This window comes from Penicillium manginii, assembly GCF_028828005.1.
Source record: "Penicillium manginii strain IBT 31320 chromosome Unknown utg000005l:1.0-5665137.0:1.0-5668048.0, whole genome shotgun sequence".
Lineage (NCBI taxonomy): Eukaryota > Fungi > Ascomycota > Eurotiomycetes > Eurotiales > Aspergillaceae > Penicillium > Penicillium manginii.
The window spans coordinates 2656259-2672650 of record NW_026643106.1 but is presented as its reverse complement, the minus strand read 5'-3'; the positions used below and the strand labels follow the sequence as shown (position 1 = coordinate 2672650).

Here is a 16392-nt window from a genome sequence, read left to right as displayed (position 1 = left end):
AATGGGGAATCATTCGAATCATTCGTACATATAGAATCCATACCAACAATAAGAACAATCCAGGGTAAGAAAGAAGGCAATATCAACAAGAAACGCCACTGAGGCATATTTTTTCAGCCCCAACCTTTCATATTGAATTTTACAACCAAGAGTGCGGGTAACAGGCCGTGCGTTACACCGGTAGCCCTATGTCTTGGCTCGCGGACTGACCGAGGCTGGCCTAATCGGAAGTTGCCGCTCAATTGAGAAGGCGACTCGATGCAAATAAACATTTGTATCGTACACCATAAACCATACTCTCCACGCGAAAATTCCATGCTCACTGTGCATAGGAGCCCTTGCATTTAGGATGCGGGAAGGAATTGTCCAGCGTCTCATGAAGCACACTGCCATTGCGACTCTGCTTCTACTATGCCAATCTACATCATTGAGAATTTAATAAACAGGGTGTCAACAGGTATCAAACTTCCTTGCAGTCTTTATCCTGGACATAGACCAATGGGATAGCCCACAGCTGCTTTTTTGGAGCATCTCCGCTTCAGGGGATAGAACGGCAGATGGGCGTGCTGAAGATTGAACATCATTATCAAGAAGATGTCTCACCGTTCTTATCCGAATGATTCTAGTTCTGCTACATACATGAAATCATATGGCTGAAAGGGAGCTAGTATTATGCATCCATGACCCACTTCAGTATAGACTCGACGTACTCACCTGTTCCCCTACGGCTGTGCGGAGAGGATTCATGACGATACGGGTCATCAAACGCTATATTTCTCTCTCAAACGAGTCAGATACTAATTCACAGATTATCCCGCAGCCCCGCACCAGCCACCATATGTATATCCCGGGATGCTTTGACTGAAACACTAAATATCATGTCTCGTCCATAGATCGGGGATATAAAGTGCCTCACTGGTCAGCATATTCCACTACCCTGGTAGAAATCTTTCTCGGCACGATAATTGAAATTCTAATAACTGGCACACCCGATTCTGACACACTTGGATTAGCAATCATCTTGGCAGATAAGCCAGAGCAGTGCAGTGAAAGATAACTCAAAGCGGAAATCTAGTCCAGGTGGCGGTGACGGCTGACATCACAAGATAATTCATTGGGGGTTATCTGCATAGAACGGTTTATCATCACAAATAATATGTAGATAACGGGTTCTACAATATGTTTCCCGCGGAAAACACTAGTCAGGTAGGTATGCACGGCCATTGCAGGTGCTTATGACTGATTTATGGAGAGGGATAATTAATGCGGAGAAAGGGCCGGACGGTCCGAATGCACTGGTGATCCGGGCCGGTTTCATATTTTCTGGGGCAGTTGAAAATACATGTATTCCTGGTCAATGTGGCGCTGTAGGTTAAACTTTGAATGATATCTAAGTTGCGGTCAGTCCTATCTACAACCGTTCTCAAGACTCTGCTGCTTTTTCTTTACTTTCTATTGCTGAGAGGAGATAAGTTTGTCATATTTGCAATTTTATCTGCTTTTTCATTAGACTTGTTATTGCTATATACGAGATTGCTACTACCCACTAACCATGCTGCTTCGGTACGCACTCTTAAAGTGAGTCGGTCCGCTTGAGTAGCCATTCTAAATGGCGATAGGCAACACGCGGCTGATACTGTGGCTGCATGTGGCCAGACATATAGGTCTCCGCCCACATCAATCCACGTTCGAAGTGCTGAATACCCATGATGCCCTGAGCCCCGTCCAGACTCGATGCGCCATTCTGCTCGAAAACACTCTTGTACATGAGGTCAGGGATCTCAATGTCGATGGGGGTCTCAGGCTTCTCCTGGAAACCGAGGTGGCCGTTCCAGGTCATGTTCTGAATGGATAGTAGTGTACCGTTGGTGATGATGACCATGTCATAGTCACCATTGCTGATGAGAACACGGTTTGTCGCCTCGATCACCTGAGGCAAGACCTTTTCGATAGGGTTTGCCGAGGTATCACCTTCTTGTTCGGGACCTGCGCTACCGCCAACAAAAACAGGTTCAGCTGAGCATTCGGCCCAGGTTACATTTGGTGCGTGCAGGGCATGCTTGACGTCCTTCCTGTCGAAATAGACGGTCGAGCCTTCGGCTTGGTAGAGGAGCGAGGTAGGGAAGGCCAATACATCCCATAGCAGGGGACACATCAGGTTAATCTCGTACAGATCGAAACACGGATTGATGCTGAAGATCTCGTTGTAGACCATGTCGAAAAGATCACACTTTGCGTCAGCGGTAAAGTTGAAAAACTTGGGTGGTTGCTCCTCGGGTGGAGGAAAGGTCAGGTACTTGTCAATGAAGTCGCTGTATCCACAGGTCTTGTGCAGGTGCTCGAGCTCGCTCATGAATGACTCGTTGAAGTTGAACAGGTTTGCATTGTTCTGAACAAGTGGCACTATTGGGACTTGCTCTTGAACGTAGTCGAATTGGCCAATGCATGGGTCATAAGCGAGTGCACCTATTGATGGTTAGTGACATAATATTGGCAGTTCCGATTCGCACTAACCTTGTAGATCGAAGTATTCCTTGTCATTCTCGTCCAGCATTGCAGCTGAGATGTATGGGACATAGCGACCAGCATAACTTTCACCGGTTACATAGATCTTGAAGTTTTTGATACCGAAGGTCTTCTCAAAGTTCTTGAAAAACTTAATAAAGTCCTGTGCTGTCTCTTCTTGGGTGGTGGCAGTTGGTGTACCGATCGAGTAGCCAGTTCCAACCGGCTGGTCGACCCTAGGGTGAGAGTTAACACACTGCTTCTGCTTGTTTATCCAACGATGATACTTGATACTAACCAAAGCACATTTGTAAGGTTCACCCAGGAATATGGATTCTCTACTGGCGCAAAGGTACCAGGTTGCCACAGGAAACGACCGGTTTCCTGGAGGAAGCTCTCCATGGAACTGCAGCCAGGTCCACCATTCAGCCAGATAGTCACCTCATCTACAGGCTTCCCAATGGTCGGTTGGTAAATGAAAAACAGCGCCCGGGAGCTATTGCTCATGTCAATCGGCATGAGGCCGGAATACATCTCTCCAATATCGAAAGGTACATCAGGCAGGTGGTCAACCAGGTACTCTGGACGAATTGTCAACGAAGCAAATTGGTAGAAGAATGCGACACTACTCACTCTCGGTCTTCTTGTTCGAGAATCGAAAATCTTTTTCGGATCGCACATGCTTCCTTTGAGCAGCCTCCACTGCCCGCTTGGCGTTCTCCAGCGGAGCACGAGCGTGCTCTGCAAAACGGCCATGCTTGGATGCGGCGACGGTCTCCGAACCCACCGCAAGGGCTAAGAGACCAGAGGTCAAAACAGATTTCAATAGCATTTTGAACTATGGAAGAAAATGGGTGTAAGTGGTTTAGGGAGAACCCATGAGAATACTCACTCTACGGAGCAAACAGATTAGGGCGGGTGAATGCAAACTAAATATGTCCTCCGCGCCCTCGACACTTTCCATGCTACACCATAAATTGATTAGCGGCCGGCAAAGCAATGCTTCTTCTTGTGCCTTTACTGGGTCCCCCTCTTCGATACCAGTGAGCCACTGAGGTCAACTTGCACTGCCCAAGCGGGGTTCAAAATCTCCGCCAGTCCCGGAAGTGGCAACTCGAATGCTAATCGCTCGCCCCAGCTTTTGCCGATCTGCGTCCCTTTGTTTCGGGTTCCCCATTTCCTTGGGTAGAACTGAATCTATCATGGATTTAGGGGTCAGACATGGTTGCCTCTGATGTTGATAACTCATATTTTCCGACCTACTACTGTTCTCTCTTGGTGTGTCGAATCCCGTCTCCGGGGGGATGTTATTCAGTAAATTAGGGCTTCCCGGGACCGCGACGGGATTCCGACAAATAGGCTTATGGCGCCCGGAAATGAGTGACAAAGCTCGATCTAGCTTCTCCTCTTTCCTCGCGTGGCGACATCAACTAGGCTACTACATAGTACTCGTACACCCATTGTGACCCCTCCCCGCTCGGATCATACGGCTACCATTACGATTCTGTCTCGAGATTAGTCATGGAAGTAGTAGCTTACATCTTGCATATGTCATGGTTGGTGAGCGAGCCCTTAAAGGTTTTTCTTTGAGAATAATCCCACCAGTACTACCTAGTGAAAGTACTACTGAGGGATCATTCATTTGATCTAAAAGATAACAAAGGGCCCCTGACTATCAGGACCCGCCGTGGCTTGCGATGCACGCGAGTGCGGGATGGGCATTGGCTGCGATAGTACTCCATACATGAGCTGAAATTGCTTGTTTCCCGAGGTCGGATGATAAGCCCTGTGTTCGCCTGACTCACTGTAGTCCCGATGCACCCGCCAGTGCCAGTGGACCATTAAATAATTTCCAAGCCCGGGAGGTTATCCAGTTGAACACGGGCAGGCGATCGATGAGTGGCACCATCTAGGGTGTTAGCATATATATACCTAGGTACACGTCTACCTCCATGTTAGAACCAGCCACAACCTTGGAACCCAAGGGCCGTCAATAGACAGAACGAACTACTCAAAATAAACACCAATGGAGCACCAAAAAGACTCATCGAAAGAGGTCAAATTGGAATACCATCTATCTCTTCAAAAAGCATCAAAACTACATCAAAAACGAGGGGACGATAGCTACCAGATACAAGCAGAATTTAGCAAAAAATGGACTCGCGGGGAATCGAACCCCGGACCACTCCCATGCTAAGGGAGTATTATACCACTAAACCACAAGCCCAATTTGATGAAAGGCGAGCGGATTTTGGGATACACAGGCCAAAGTTGGTGATATCTAACCAAAAGAAGGGGTCCGGACATCCTAAAGGTAGTCGATGATATCCACCGCTTAAAGTGAACATAGGCATTGTGTGTTTAGTTTTGCGATTCTCTTATTAAAACGATATTGACAATCACTTGTCCTCACCACATGGTTCCGCTTTCATTGGACAACCATGTGGCTTGGTTACACGAGGCATGTTTCCTGTCGGCTCATGCCGATCCTCCGACTGCGCATGTGGTTGATGGATGATTGGGGGGAATTCTCCGAATCTGCATGTTCTTGCGACCTTCCCGGGTGCTTCAATCCTATAACAGCGTCTTCTATCAATCCGAGTTCGGGGGTTTCGTGCAATGATTAACAGCGGTCAATCGACTTATGTTTACATAGAGAAATGGAGTACGGAGCGAAGGCCGGGCGAGAGTGGCCCACTTACCCGCCACCAATAGCCGCTCGTGACCGAATTTTCCACGTTATGAAAATGGGCCTAGAAAGACCCAGGAACTATGTTCAAAGCCAATGGGGGCGAACTCCACCGAATGAGGTGACTCCTAACTTTTGGATTGCTAACCTTTGACCCCTCTCCATCTTCAGACATTTCATCTCCCCCAGATCCCCACAATATCTCGACCTGCAAGTACATCAAAGGCAGCGTGAGAGGGCAGTTCCTCACAGGAAATCCGTCCCCTTCATAACAAGGGAAGAGAAAATTAAAGAAACCTACGGACATCGGAACTTTTTCCCGCATATAATGTCCACTTTTTCAGGCCTCACTACCACCACATCTAATGCATCGGCTCGCCATCAACATGGCCTTGACCCTACTCTCGACCACACGACCGTGTCCGAAATCCATGAGACCGAGGACCATGTGACCAGAGCTGATCTGGAAAAAACTGGTACGCATGTCTCTGATTTTGAAAAGCAGTATCAACCCCACACCCTCAACCAGAATGCCGAACATGAGCTAGCTGCTGCCAACAAGTCGGAAAACGACGAAGACTTCCATCGCACAGCTTCTACGGTAGCCCCTTCACACCGCTCCGTTCGTAGGGACCCCATGAGCCGGGTGACGACTGACGCGGAGGGGAACGTTTATCCAGAGGGTGGGCTAGAAGCATGGCTGGTGGTACTCGGGAGCTTTCTGGGTCTTTTTGGCTCTCTCGGACTCGTCAACACTATTGGTACATTTCAGGCCTACATCGAGAATCACCAGCTGAAGGACTATAGCTCCGGTAACATCGGATGGATCTTTGGCATGTATGCCTTTTTGACCTTCTTCTGCGGTGTTCAGATCGGCCCCATCTTCGATGCCCGCGGGCCGCGTTTTCTTGTCCTGGCAGGTTCTATCTGCGAGATGGCAATGATGATCCTCCTGGGATTTTGCACCAAGTACTGGCATTTTATGCTTGTGATCGGTGTTCTGGGCGGAGTGGGTGCATCTTTGATATTCACTCCAGCCATCTCGGCGATCGGCCATTTCTTCTATGAAAAACGTGGAGTCGCAACCGGTATTGCTGCTACCGGTGGCTCGATTGGAGGAATTGCGTTTCCACTCATCCTGGAAAGCCTTTTCCCCAAGATTGGATGGGCCTGGGCAACCCGTGTGATCGCTTTGATATGCCTGATCGCTTTCGGATTCGCAAACCTACTCATCAAATCTCGCCTTCCACAACGGCCTTTCTCTAGAGAAAATATCCTTCCAGATTTCAAGATCTTCCGCGAGCCTCGATTTGCATTGACTACCGCTAGCGTGTTCTTTATCGAGTGGGGTCTTTTCGTGCCTATCAGTTATATCTCATCTTATGCTCTGGATCACGGTTTCTCCACAAAACTTTCATACCAGATGGTAGCCATTTTGAACGTTGGCTCATTCTTTGGAAGATGGCTTCCAGGATTTTTTGCCGACTTCCTCGGCCGATTCAACACTTTGATTGCGACTGTGGCTCTCTGCCTGCTGTGCAATGCATGCCTTTGGCTGCCTGCCGGGAACAGTCTGGCATTGCTCATCGTATATGCCGTCCTCTTTGGCTTCTCCAGTGGAAGTAACATCAGTTTGACGCCTGTCTGCGTCGGTCAGCTCTGCAAGACCGAAAACTATGGCCGCTATTACGCAACCGCATACACGATTGTGAGCTTCGGGTAAGTATCATTTCTTGAACGCAGTTTCTGATGTCATTTGTACTCTTGACTGACATATCCACTGCCAGCACCCTGACCGGCATTCCTATTGCCGGAGAAATCCTATCGCGCTGCAACGGTGAATACTGGGGCCTTATTGCTTTCACTACAGTCTGCTATGCTGCCGGTCTCGCTTGCTGTACCGCCGTAAAGGTCATACAGGTTGGCTGGCGACGTCCCCTTGCTATCTACTAGGCCGTACAGGCTACGCATCCACACCGACTTGAAAAGGTTACAGAAATGCAATAATTACTTACCTTTCGAATACAAATGACACGACTTAATGATCTCACAGAATAAAAGCGACTAAATTTGCACAGAGATTGATTTTTTGGAGGGTTGAAGATAGTACCATGTTGAGTGCCAGGTCCTTCCTAGTGGTACGAAATTATTTTGCTCCCCACGACAATATTAGCGACCCAGCAACAAACTTGAACGGCGCCAATTTCGCATACGTCTTATCAGAAGTGAAAATGTTTATAGTTTAAACTAATGCTCATGAATTTTTGATTGTGACCTCTATCATTCCTTTTTCGCATGGCCATCTCGAAAATTCAATTCACGATACAATGATCTCATCCGCCAGGGAGTCGCATAATATCTCCGAAGAGAACAGGAACAGGAATCGAGTTTAGGTCCAGATCTATGTAATTTGGCGGTCACAATGATGGTACCTGAACCTGTCTCAGCCTGAGGAACGGGCGGAATGTATTTCCAAGAGGAACGGCCGAAAGCGCTGCGGGGACCATGGAACATAGTAAACATAGGGCTTCCCTCAGCAAAACCAACCATATATGGTCGTCAGCCCGTACCTGGAAATCAAGTCGATGACATCGCTCGATCATCACTACCCTTCCAGGATTCTGGCTATGCGCTACATATTACAAGGTCTTTGTCTCTGCGCCCTTTGTCCTTCTACCTTGTTTCCATCTTCGCTTTTGCTTGCTGTCCAGATTGCTTCGCTGTGTGTTGTACTGCTTCTTTCCGGCGGGTCGTGCAACGCTGTGATCTGCATCGAATTGGCTGTTGCGTGGACTTTGCTTCGATCCGATTGATTTTGCTTTACAACCTCGTTTCTTGATCCTTGTTCCATCCTACACAGCCATTATAAAGTCCGTTTGAGTGGCCACGGAACGTCTCGACTTTGCTATGATCAATTGCCCTTTGACGAAACACTCCATCGATTGATTGTCTTCACGCCCAGGCTCTTGATCCCTCATCATGTATCCCAAAAGATGCATGGCCTTGTTGGCCGCTGCTTCTTGCGTACTCTTGCAGAGTCTTCCAGCGAGTGCAAACGAGCTCACTAATCTCGTTGACCGCGACGAGAACCGTCACCTGCTGCAGCGTCATAATATCGCTCACACGAGCGCCTTGAGTTCAGCCATTGCTTCCGCTACTGAATCCCCCCCTACTGAAGAGACCGGAAATCCCTGTTCAAGTTCAACCGGGTCTACTGGTGCACCAGGCGGCAGTACCTCTCCTGGCGGTGGTCCGTCCCCAGGGGGAGGTACAAGCCCTGGCGGTGGCACATCACCTGGAGGAGGAACTAGCCCTGGTGGAGGAACGAGCCCTGGTGGAGGCACATCTCCTGGCGGTGGTAGCTCTGGTGAATCTAACTGCCCGATCTCTTCTTTCTGTGCCCCATTCTGTCCGACTGCAACTGCGTCTGTATCTACAGTGACAGTGACAGTAAATAGCTGTCCAACATCTGGCGGTGGTGCCGGGGGTGGTTCATCCGGAGGAGGAGGAGGAGGAGGAGGAGGCTCACCTGGAGGCGGTAGAAACCCAGGAGAAGGAGGAGGTGGTGGAAACCCAGGAGGAGGTGGACATCCAGGTGGAGGTGGAGCGGGTGGAGGTGGTGCTGGAGGAGGAAGCAGCAGTCCTGGAGGTGGTAGTGGAGGAGGACCCTCAACCTCTGGAGGCTCATCAGGTGGAGGAGGATCGAGCAATCCTTCCAGCAGTGCAACAGGCAGTGGCAGTGGAAGTGCAAGTGCAAGTGCAAGCACAACCAACCCAGGATCGCAAAGTACTTCCAAGAGTTCGACTCCCTTCATCCCCAGCACCCGTACAACCGGGTCAACTTCCACAGCTTCCACACCTAGTCCTCCAAGCTCAAACCCAGGCTCTAGCCCTAGCACCTTGACAACAGTACCCTCGACCACACCTCCACACTCGTCTCCGTCCGAACCACCAAAGACGTCTCCATCTGAACCACCAAAGACGTCTCCATCCACAACCCCCGAAGTGTCTACATCTAAATCCACGTCCACGTCCACATCGCCATCCACATCGCCATCCACATCTACATCCACATCCACATCCACCACGTCCACGACCACGACCACCGGCGAACCGTCGCACAAAGGAAAACACAAAGACAAAGGAAGTCATTTTCGCCGACGAGACTCCAATGTGATTCGACGGGAGCCCGGTATCGTTCCACGGGGGGGTGCTGAGGAATATAACCGCGCCGTTCACTAACACGAGCAGTAATTTCTCGAATGCGACGACTGCTCTTAACGTAACCCATGCCCTGACTCATTTCCCCCCGATAGCGACGGATATTCGCCCTTCGAGGCCGCGTTGGGTTCGTCTTTGGAATTAATTTGCTGGTTTTTTGGTCGGTGTCTCTTGGCCGTTGGTACTGGTATCTTTAGAAGCGAGAGGGCGTTGAGTTGAATAATCTCAGGATCTGGTTGACAGTTTCAGCCTTATATAGATCTATTAATATGATTGCTCGTTTTGATGATCTCTTTTCTGGGGAATGAGTGTAATGCGGTCCTCAATAGTAGTACTACCTGGACTCATTGTGCCTTCATTACCTAGGTATACAGTATGGATACCGATACTAGTAGTAGTACACTTGGGACTAGGCGAGGAATGATAGTATAGAATGAATCCTTGCATTTCGGCCTCGCCTGAGATGAAACACCCCAAGGAAGAACCACCTAAGACACCACCAGTGGCAGTAGAGAAAAAGAAAAGAGAAGCCTCGGAACCTTGGGCGTTCTCTCTCGCACCAAAAAGATGGCTTGACAAGAACGTGAAGGGAACAACTAGATACAATACAAAAATAGAAGTGATGACAGAAACAGGCTCCGAGGCAAGATTGCAAGCGAGAGAATAGATGGCAAAGCAAATGTGACGGCACTGGAAATCGCAATGGATAGATCAAAAGTAAAAGCACGCCTTCTTGTTGCAAACTCCCCCTTCAGTCACCCACTTGACTGCCCAAGCCCTTGTTGAAGATAAAAAGAAATAATACGCCAAACACCACCAAAGATAGTCACCATGGTAAACGAATGCAGGAACAGGATCACTTTGTGAAGTGGGAAAATGACAGGAGAATGAGGTAGGTGGGTATGAGATGAATAAAATGTCAAACGTAGGAAAAGGGGGAGGCGCTCACGGGGCCCTCTCAAAGAGGTCTTCAAGAAGCGCTCAAAAAGACGCAATATGGACAGGGTATCAACACATCAAGCCATTGAGGCAGATTTGCATGGCGAGAAAGTACATGTTCAAGAGATGCAAATGAGCTCAGGTACTGTTGGATCGCAGTAGTGACTATTTGAGGAAACAAAAAGAATTAGCCACGGTGTTCGAATGTATTTTCCTCTTCAACATACACTGCTTTTAACGTACCCGATCATCGATCATCTCTTCGTCCCTGTCCTCTGTTGGGCTCACTACGCTTCCCCGAATGATCGGACCTGAGCTCGTGACAGAGCGAGTCTCAGTACTCGGCCGCGTGGGAGCTGGCAACGGTTTCTTATTTTGAGACTGTTGCTGCAGTTGCTGATTCTGATTATCAGACGGAACAGAGGAATGGATCGGGTGCATTTCCCCGCTGCTGGAAATTCGAGACTCCTTGCTCTTTTCGAGCAGAGAGCCGCCGAGCGTAGCACACTTGAGAATGGTCTGCATCATTTGGTTCTGCTTAAGGGGCTTGGACAGATATTCGTCCATCTGAGCCTGGATGCACTTTTCACGATCTCCCAACATGGCGTGTGCTGTGAGAGCAATGATCGGCGTCCGCTGCAATGCGCTCTCTCGTTCATACTCGCGAATCTTGCCCGTGGCTTCAAATCCACCCATGACAGGCATTTGAACGTCCATGAGAATAACGTCATACCGGCGCTTCTTGACGGCCTCAACGGCCTCAAGACCATTGCCGACGACAAAGACGTTGTGGTTGTGTTTTTGGAGTATCTTCATTGCGAGTTGCTGGTTCACATCGTTATCCTCAGCGAGAAGAATATCGAAGGAGCGAGAGTTGTCGGTAGTGATTGGAGTCGAGCGGCCTTCGAGAGCTGGTAGCATACCGTTGCCCAAATCGATGGGTTGACAAGGTGTCGTCATATATGAGCTGATACCAAGATCCAGAGCGGACTTCAGGCTCACGCATACCAAGGGACAGACCAACACGATGGGAATATATTTGAACTCATCGAAAGTTCGCAAAATCCGAGCAGTGTCGACAGAGTCCACAATAATGACATCGTACGCATGGCCCGACTCCTTTCCAGAGGGGTCCTGAATTTCAGGTGGTGGAACATGTTCTTCATTCCGCACAACCAGGGGCTCCAAGTCAATCTGCTTAAGCATTTTCATGACATTAGCCGCCTGGATTCCATTCTGTCCCTTGTCGATGAAAAGGACTCGGTGGTCGCGGTACGGCATAAGTTGAGATGCAATGACCTTCAATGACTGGTCGGCAAGTTTGACCACGCAGGTAAAGTGGAATGTACTGCCGTGACCGTACTCGGAAGTGACCCAGACATCGCCACCCATGAGATTGACTAATCGCTTGGAGATGGACAGACCAAGGCCTGTACCACCGAACCGACGAGTTGTGGATCCATCGGCCTGTTGGAAGGTGTCAAAGATCAGGTCCAACTTGTCTTCCTCAATACCAATACCCGTGTCAGAGACGGAGAATTCGAAGGCATATTCATTGGTGGTGCATTGTTCACGATCCGATTTGCGGATAGTTAGTTTAACTTCACCATGTTCTGTGAACTTGATGGCGTTTCCAACCAGGTTGAGAATAATTTGGCGTAGACGGAATGGGTCACCAATGACATAATCAGGCACTGTATTGTCGACTTGATATGTCAAGCTCAGGAATTTCTCATTTGCCTTGACAGCCAGTGTCTTCAGAGCATTGAAAACGGTGCCACGCACGGTAAACGGAATGCTTTCAATCACCATCCGGTTGGCTTCAATCTTCGAGATATCTAGTATATCGTCGATGATCGTGAGCAAACTGTTGGCCAGATTGTGCACGACATTCAGCATTTCTCGGGTGTATGGTTTCAAGTCGTCGGTATCCAATGTGAGTTGCGTCATTCCGATGATACCATTCATCGGGGTTCTGATCTCGTGTGACATGTTGGCCAGGAACTCGGATTTAGTGCGGTTGGCAAGTTCGGCAGCCTCCCTGGCGGCAGTGTTTCGCTGAATACTATCACGCAGATTGGAAACCATCTTGTTAATCTTGCGCTTCAGTTCGTCCATCTCACCGGAAGCATTGACAGTAATAAGTTTGGTGAAATCTCCGTCTGTCGCGGCATCCGTGATTTCACCAAAGGCACGCACTTGGGATGTGAGATTCTCGGCCATGGTGTTGACGTCCTCCGTGATCTCTTTCCAGGTACCTGCAATTCCCTCAACGTTGGCTTGTCCACCCATTTTACCATCGACACCGACATCGCGGGCGACCTTTTTGAGTTCCATGGCGAACTTGGCCAGCCGACCCACCATGTGATTGATGGTGACCTTAAGGGTAAGGATCTCTCCTTGGGCGTGCACTTCAATCTTCTTGCTCAGGTCACCCTTGGCAATGGCCTGAGTGACGTCGGAGATACTTCGCACTTGAGATGTCAGGTTCTGGGCCATGGTATTGACGTTGTCGGTAAGATCCTTCCATTTTCCCTCCACATTGTCGACCTTTGCTTGGCCACCGAGGGTACCATCGGTACCGACCTCACGGGCGACTTTGCTGACCTCGAAAGCGAAGGTGTTTAGACGGTCAACCATGCCGTTGATAGTGCTCTTCAGGTCGAGAATTTCACCCTGAACATTGGCCGTGACTTTCTTGGTCAGGTCACCCTTAGCAACCGCCGTAGTGACATCGGCAATCTCACGAACTTGAGTCGTCAGGTTATTAGCCATTCGATTGACGTTCTCAGTGAGATCCTTCCAAGTGCCCTCAACGTCGTTCACGGTGGCTTGACCACCAAGTACACCGTCTGTACCGACCTCCTTGGCGATCTTGGTAACTTCCTGCGCAAATTGTCGCAGCTGGTCCACCATAGAGTTGATAATATCCTTGAGCTCAGCAATTTCACCTCGGCAATTGGCTTGCACCTTTTGCGTCAGGTCACCCTTAGCGACAGCCTTAGTGACAGTAGCAATATCTCGTACTTGCGTTGTCAGATTGTTGGCCATTGCATTGACGTTGACTGTGAGTTCGTTCCACATGCCCTGGACACCTTCGATTTGAGCTTGACCTCCCAGTACACCTTCTGTACCGACATCACGAGCGACTCGCGTGACTTCGGTTGCGAATGTTCTAAGTTGGTCCACCATGGTATTAATCGTTTGTTGTAGTTCGAGAATTTCACCTTGAGCACGGCTTTCAATCTTCTGACTAAGATCACCGTGCGCGACAGCAGTTGTAACAGTAGCGATTTCTCGCACCTGATCCGTTAAGTTTTTGGCCATAATGTTCACGTTTTCAGTAAGTTCCTTCCAGATACCATGGACACCGGTGATTTGTGCTTGTCCACCTAGTATTCCTTCAGTTCCGACCTCGCGGGCGACTCGAGACACCTCACTACCGAAAACTTGTAGCTGGTCCATCATGGTGTTGATTGTTCGTTTGAAAGTAGCGATTTCCGGGTCCATTTCCAGGGGGTGAATTTGGACCTTCATCGAGAGGTCACCGTTGGCGACCTGCGTAATAATACCACCGATTTCTCGCAAGGCCTTCTGGAAGGCTTCGTTTGCCTGTTGGTGTTTGCGTAGCTCGCGTTCTAGAAGGACGACATCCTCATTCTCAACCTTGGTGAGGGCACGGCGGGTGTGCTCCTCTTGTTTCAGCAATTCGTCGCGAACCTGCGCAATGATGTCCTTCTGGAAGCTTATTTCCTCGGCCTGTTTTTGCACATGGTTTCTGAGGATGCTGATATCTTCTTCGCGGACGACCCGGGTGCGGGCTCCAGTTTCGTCCTCCTCGTCGGTTTCTTCATCGTCAAGGTCCACAGTCGGGGGCGGTTGCTCTTGCACTTGCTCTTCGGGGCCCGAGGGGGGTTCGCTGTCGCCGATAGGGTTGATTCAGGTTTTGCTGCTGTGAGGGGCAATAAGAGTCAGAACCTTGACCGGACGACAAGCGATCGAGCCCAAAGGTCCACAAAAAGTCTGGGTTCTTCTCGTTGGATCCGAGAGCAGCCAGGGTGGTCTGCTGGGGATTGTCGGGGAACGTGTGATGACTGACAGCTTGGAATTCCAGGTGGTGCACTCGGCGCACCAAGGCCTCTAACTCGGCCTCGAAGGCAGCCTTTGCAGGACTCGGATCTCCGGGGAGTGTGGAAGGTTTGGCACCGTTGCTTGATGGAAATTGAAAATCAAAAGGAGGGGAAGATGAGCCAGCGGTAGGCTCGTCTCTGGCCAGAGATTGTAAGACCGCAGTCGCGGCCACAAGAGTCTCGTCCGCACCAGTCATTATGCCCTGCGATGGTTAGCGAGCGAGAACGACTCCATGATGACGAGAAACCAAGCAACCCTTAACCCAGATTCCAAAAGAAAAGGATGCCCAAGAGAAGATAAAACGACTCCAAAAATGGCCGAGCGAGGTGGCCGACATGAACCCCAAATAGGGAGTTCGGGGGAGAGGGGAGGGGGGAGGAACTTGGGGGGGTGCCGACGCGGGAGTTCAAACTTACCGGACGGGGGAGGGTTCTGCCACAAAAGATAGACGAAGGGATCTAGGACGACATGGGGCGTAAAAGGGGGATCTTAGACCAAGAAAGAGGAAGTTGATACGGCCCGAAATATTCGGGCAGAGAGGGGACGATAGATAGCAGAGGTAAAGGTTTGTGTCGGGGAGACGAAGGAGACCAAAGGGGGGAGAGTGCTCGGTTATGTAATCACTTGCGCTCTTTTTTTTTTGCGGGGGGGAAAAAGACAAGGAAATAAGATACACAAATACCAATAGAAAAAAATAAAATAAGAAATGAAGAAGCTCTAACAAACTTTAAGGGGATAATGGGGAGAAATTTTGGAAAATCGAGGACAGAGAGAGAGAGAGAGAGAGAGAGAGAGAGAGAAGGGGAGGGGAATATGATTGGGGATTTCAAAAGGGGCGGCGATGCCGACTGTTTTTTTTCCCTTCTCTCTGTCTTCGTGTCTTTTAATGTCTCTGCTTCGCTACCTATTCTAATGGGTCAAAACTACTCCGTACAGACAACTGGTGCTCTCGTAATCCGTACACCATACCCTGCACGCCCCAACCCACAGCAACTTACTTCCCGGCAGAAACGGAATCATGGATTTGGCTCGCACGGACAAGTGCAGGCAATAGAGTTTCCAGGAGGACCAGGGTGCTGGAGAATATGGGAATAAGGCCCTGAGCCGTTTCATCTCCCTTTGGCCCGCTGGCTATCGAACGAGTAACCTTGAAAGCGTGATGATCGCCGCTGGGACTAGGGGCGATCGCAAGTCCGTCTCGTCATCCCGGCAAGTTAGTTGTTTGAGTTGTCAATAGTCTTTTCCTCAACTACTCCCCATATGGAGTATTCCACAAATCCACTGGAAATCCCCCCGATCACCATGATCACCGGCCCAATAATTCCCACATGGGATTCAGAGGTTCGAATAGTCGGTAGTCCCGAGACTTCAAAGGAACGGTTCTTGCGGGTGGACTTTAACTGGGTCCGAACCTTAGTCCCAACCAGTGAGAAAGAGCGGTGCGTTGCTGTCTCGGGGCGAGTCTGCCACCGTTCCGGAGTTGTTTGATGTCCACCTTCGCTAAGGATACTGGCCTCTATTTTGGTGGCTGAGACGGTGCTCTCCTAGCCTCGTGCACCGAATAGTCGCTGGACAGTTACTGAAAGTCACTGGAAGTCACTGGATACTGGTGGAGGAGAAGGTTCAACGGTCGCTGTGAGGTGTACTTGGTTGCTGGTATCCACTAATTCGGTATCACATCACCTGAGGGATTTTGCGAAATGGCCACAAGATAATGACAACACGGCTGCATGATTGCAGGTCAAGTTGCCGGTGCCAAGAGATCACCACTCCAGATATTAAACCGGTCAAGACATGCTCAGAGCACACGTCAGGATGAAAGTACTTAACTCGGACGCACTGACGTTCGATATTGCCTCTGCTGCATGCGTAGCCTCTCGATGAAACGGCCACGCCACTCAAGAGTA

At 49.6% G+C, this 16392-nt stretch overlaps 4 protein-coding genes across 4 annotated transcripts; 1 reads left to right on the top strand and 3 right to left on the bottom strand.

Annotated features, from left to right (window-relative positions):
- Positions 1 to 1573: 1573 nt before the first annotated feature.
- Positions 1574 to 3337, bottom strand: sxa2 (putative pheromone processing carboxypeptidase (Sxa2); the record flags this gene model as incomplete). The annotated part of the gene is made up of 4 exons (XM_057104045.1): positions 1574 to 2466; positions 2515 to 2741; positions 2804 to 3086; positions 3139 to 3337. 4 exons carry the CDS (start codon positions 3335 to 3337, stop codon positions 1574 to 1576), a joined length of 1602 nt encoding a protein of 533 aa, XP_056959002.1.
- Positions 3338 to 5522: 2185 nt separating this feature from the next.
- Positions 5523 to 7147, top strand: N7533_007394 (MCT family MFS transporter; the record flags this gene model as incomplete). Its single annotated transcript, XM_057104044.1, has 2 exons — positions 5523 to 6913; positions 6982 to 7147. The coding sequence occupies 2 exons, from the start codon at positions 5523 to 5525 to the stop codon at positions 7145 to 7147; spliced, it is 1557 nt and encodes a 518-aa protein (XP_056959001.1).
- A 1166-nt stretch (positions 7148 to 8313) lies between these two features.
- N7533_007393 (uncharacterized protein) lies at positions 8314 to 9497 on the bottom strand (the record flags this gene model as incomplete). The annotated part of the gene is made up of 2 exons (XM_057104043.1): positions 8314 to 9257; positions 9317 to 9497. The coding sequence occupies 2 exons, from the start codon at positions 9495 to 9497 to the stop codon at positions 8314 to 8316; spliced, it is 1125 nt and encodes a 374-aa protein (XP_056959000.1).
- Positions 9498 to 10492: 995 nt separating this feature from the next.
- tcsC (putative two-component osmosensing histidine kinase (Bos1)) lies at positions 10493 to 14681 on the bottom strand (the record flags this gene model as incomplete). Its single annotated transcript, XM_057104042.1, has 3 exons — positions 10493 to 10519; positions 10598 to 14273; positions 14344 to 14681. The coding sequence occupies 3 exons, from the start codon at positions 14679 to 14681 to the stop codon at positions 10493 to 10495; spliced, it is 4041 nt and encodes a 1346-aa protein (XP_056958999.1).
- Positions 14682 to 16392: the final 1711 nt, after the last annotated feature.